Genomic DNA, 1,989 nt, shown 5'->3' with positions numbered 1-1,989 from the left:
CACCGTGATGGTGCGGCTCTGGGTCTCCCCAGCATCCCCTTCCACTCCATCCTCTGACTTCAGCCGAGGCTTGATCTTCGTGGTGTAGATGCGCTGGTACTCCTCGTCATCCCCGCTCTGCAGAAACACACGCCCCGTACAGGTTGCAGCAGAGTCTGCGTGAGTGACAGACGCCCGGCCACAGCCCAGCCGACAGTACGGTCACCTGCTCCCCAAAGAAGCCGGGACTGTTAGGGAGGGCCATGGAGCCTTCTGGGACCCAGCATGAGGGGCTAAAGAGAGGGGCTGACAGCCACATCACAGGAAGAAAACAAATTATTTGGGGAAACTCTGGCAAGCAAAAGCCATGGGGAAGACTGGGGACAGTAGACTCCTAGACACTGGGGCCTGGGAGAAGGATTCACAACCAATCCTAGATTCAAGTCAGCCCATCAAGTTTCTCAGACGCCTCCCGGCGACCAGCTCTGTGCTGACTTAGTTCAGTTCTCAGCTCTCAACTGCCTGGCCTTGTTCGTTTAATCCAGAGGGGAGTCCTCTCAGGGACCCTTCGGACAGCATCGGTGGAGCCCGGTTGTGCTGGGCTCAACACTTCCACTTTGAGGGACTCATTATTTGTTAAATAAACAAGCCATCGGAAGGAGCAGAGAAACGTCCCTCAGGCACTTCGCTGCCCAGCCTCTGACTCACAGACGAGTCCAGGCCTCTGGAAACAGAAAAATGATGTCTGGGAGGCAGAGCTGGGCACCGAGAAAATAATTTTCAAAGATCCTCGCAAAGCAGCCGGCCTGCCTCCCGGCACTTCGGACCAGACTGATCAGTGGGTCCCCACACACAGGGGCCTCTGAGGTTAGACCAACGGAAGACTTTTTAGCAGCAGTAGCGGCCACACGTGAATAGGAGAAACAGGCTGGCTCGACAGAGCAGAGGGAGAGAGTGGGACAGAAAAGCAAGGAAGGACAAGCGAGGCCCAGGAAAGGGAGCTGAGTGGCCAGAGGAGCTCAGGGAGCAGCCGGCCAGCCAGGAACTCACCAGAACCACTTCAGAGCTGTGGGAACTGAAGACCTCGTGGGTCCAGGTCTGGCCAGGCTCAGGGGACCGGTCCCCCTTGCGATGCAGCTTCAGGCCAACGGTGTGGTGGCCCATGGTGTTCAGCAGTTGGGTCACCTCACCCGACTGCAGGTTGTCAAAGTAGATGGTGGCACCCACAATCTGGTCCCCTGAGCAGGAAGGAGCAAGACGTGGGTAAGACCACCCAGAGTCTCGGGGACACAACCCACAACCCAGCACTCTGCGTTGGGCCCTTGGACTGATTCACAAGTGTGGTAACACCCATGGTAGAGATGAGGGAACTGAGGCAAGGACAACTAATTGGCTCAAAGTGGCCAAGCTCCTGGGTGGTGGAGTCAGAACAGAGGACGCACAACGTCTCCAATCCACAGGACCGCCTCCCACGAGGACTGTGAATGAACAAGCAACAAAGAGTGGGCAGGGGAGGGCAGGGCTTGGGTACCGACCATCCTGATGCCACTGAGACTGGGCACTCCACAGCCACCCACCCGCTTGTGCTGCCCCCTGCCCTCCCCTCCACCAGCCTCCCCACTAATTCCAGCCCCAGCCCGCACCCCGAGAAGACTCACCCTCCTTGACCACCCCAGTGCGGGCCGCAGGGGAGTTCTGCATCACCTCCTGCACAAAGACGCCATCATCCCTCTGGGTGATGGTCAGCCCATGGGAGCCGCTGCCCTGCCAGTTGGGCAGCAGCAGCTCCCGGGTTGTCTCCTCCTCTTTCTCCATCTGTTTGGGATAGCGAAACAGAGCTCAGGGCAGTGGGGGTGGAAGGCCATGGAGTGGGGCACTGTCTCCAAGGTGCCGGCTTCTGCTGTGGGCAAGCTCCCAAGGCACAAGGGGCAAATCGGAAATGGGCCAGTGGATGCAACCACAACGGAGGTAATCAGCCCCTCACCCCATCCAAGCCCCTCCCCGCCCCGT

The 1,989-nt window shown here is 58.8% G+C and overlaps 1 protein-coding gene across 1 annotated transcript in view; it reads right to left on the bottom strand.

Annotated features, from left to right (window-relative positions):
- Positions 1-1,989, bottom strand: part of AHNAK (AHNAK nucleoprotein) — a 29,447-nt gene that overhangs the window by 16,611 nt on the left and 10,847 nt on the right. The window contains 3 exon segments of the mRNA XM_010854057.1: positions 1-117; positions 1,030-1,217; positions 1,638-1,794. The exon segment at positions 1-117 is cut by the window's left edge and continues 4 nt beyond it. Coding sequence (XP_010852359.1) covers positions 1-117; positions 1,030-1,217; positions 1,638-1,794 — 462 coding nt within the window.

Source organism: Bison bison, unplaced genomic scaffold, assembly GCF_000754665.1.
Source record: "Bison bison bison isolate TAMUID 2011002044 unplaced genomic scaffold, Bison_UMD1.0 scf7180017864334, whole genome shotgun sequence".
NCBI lineage: Eukaryota > Metazoa > Chordata > Mammalia > Artiodactyla > Bovidae > Bison > Bison bison.
The sequence above is the reverse complement of the archived record's forward strand: the minus strand, read 5'-3'. Positions and strand labels throughout refer to the sequence as shown.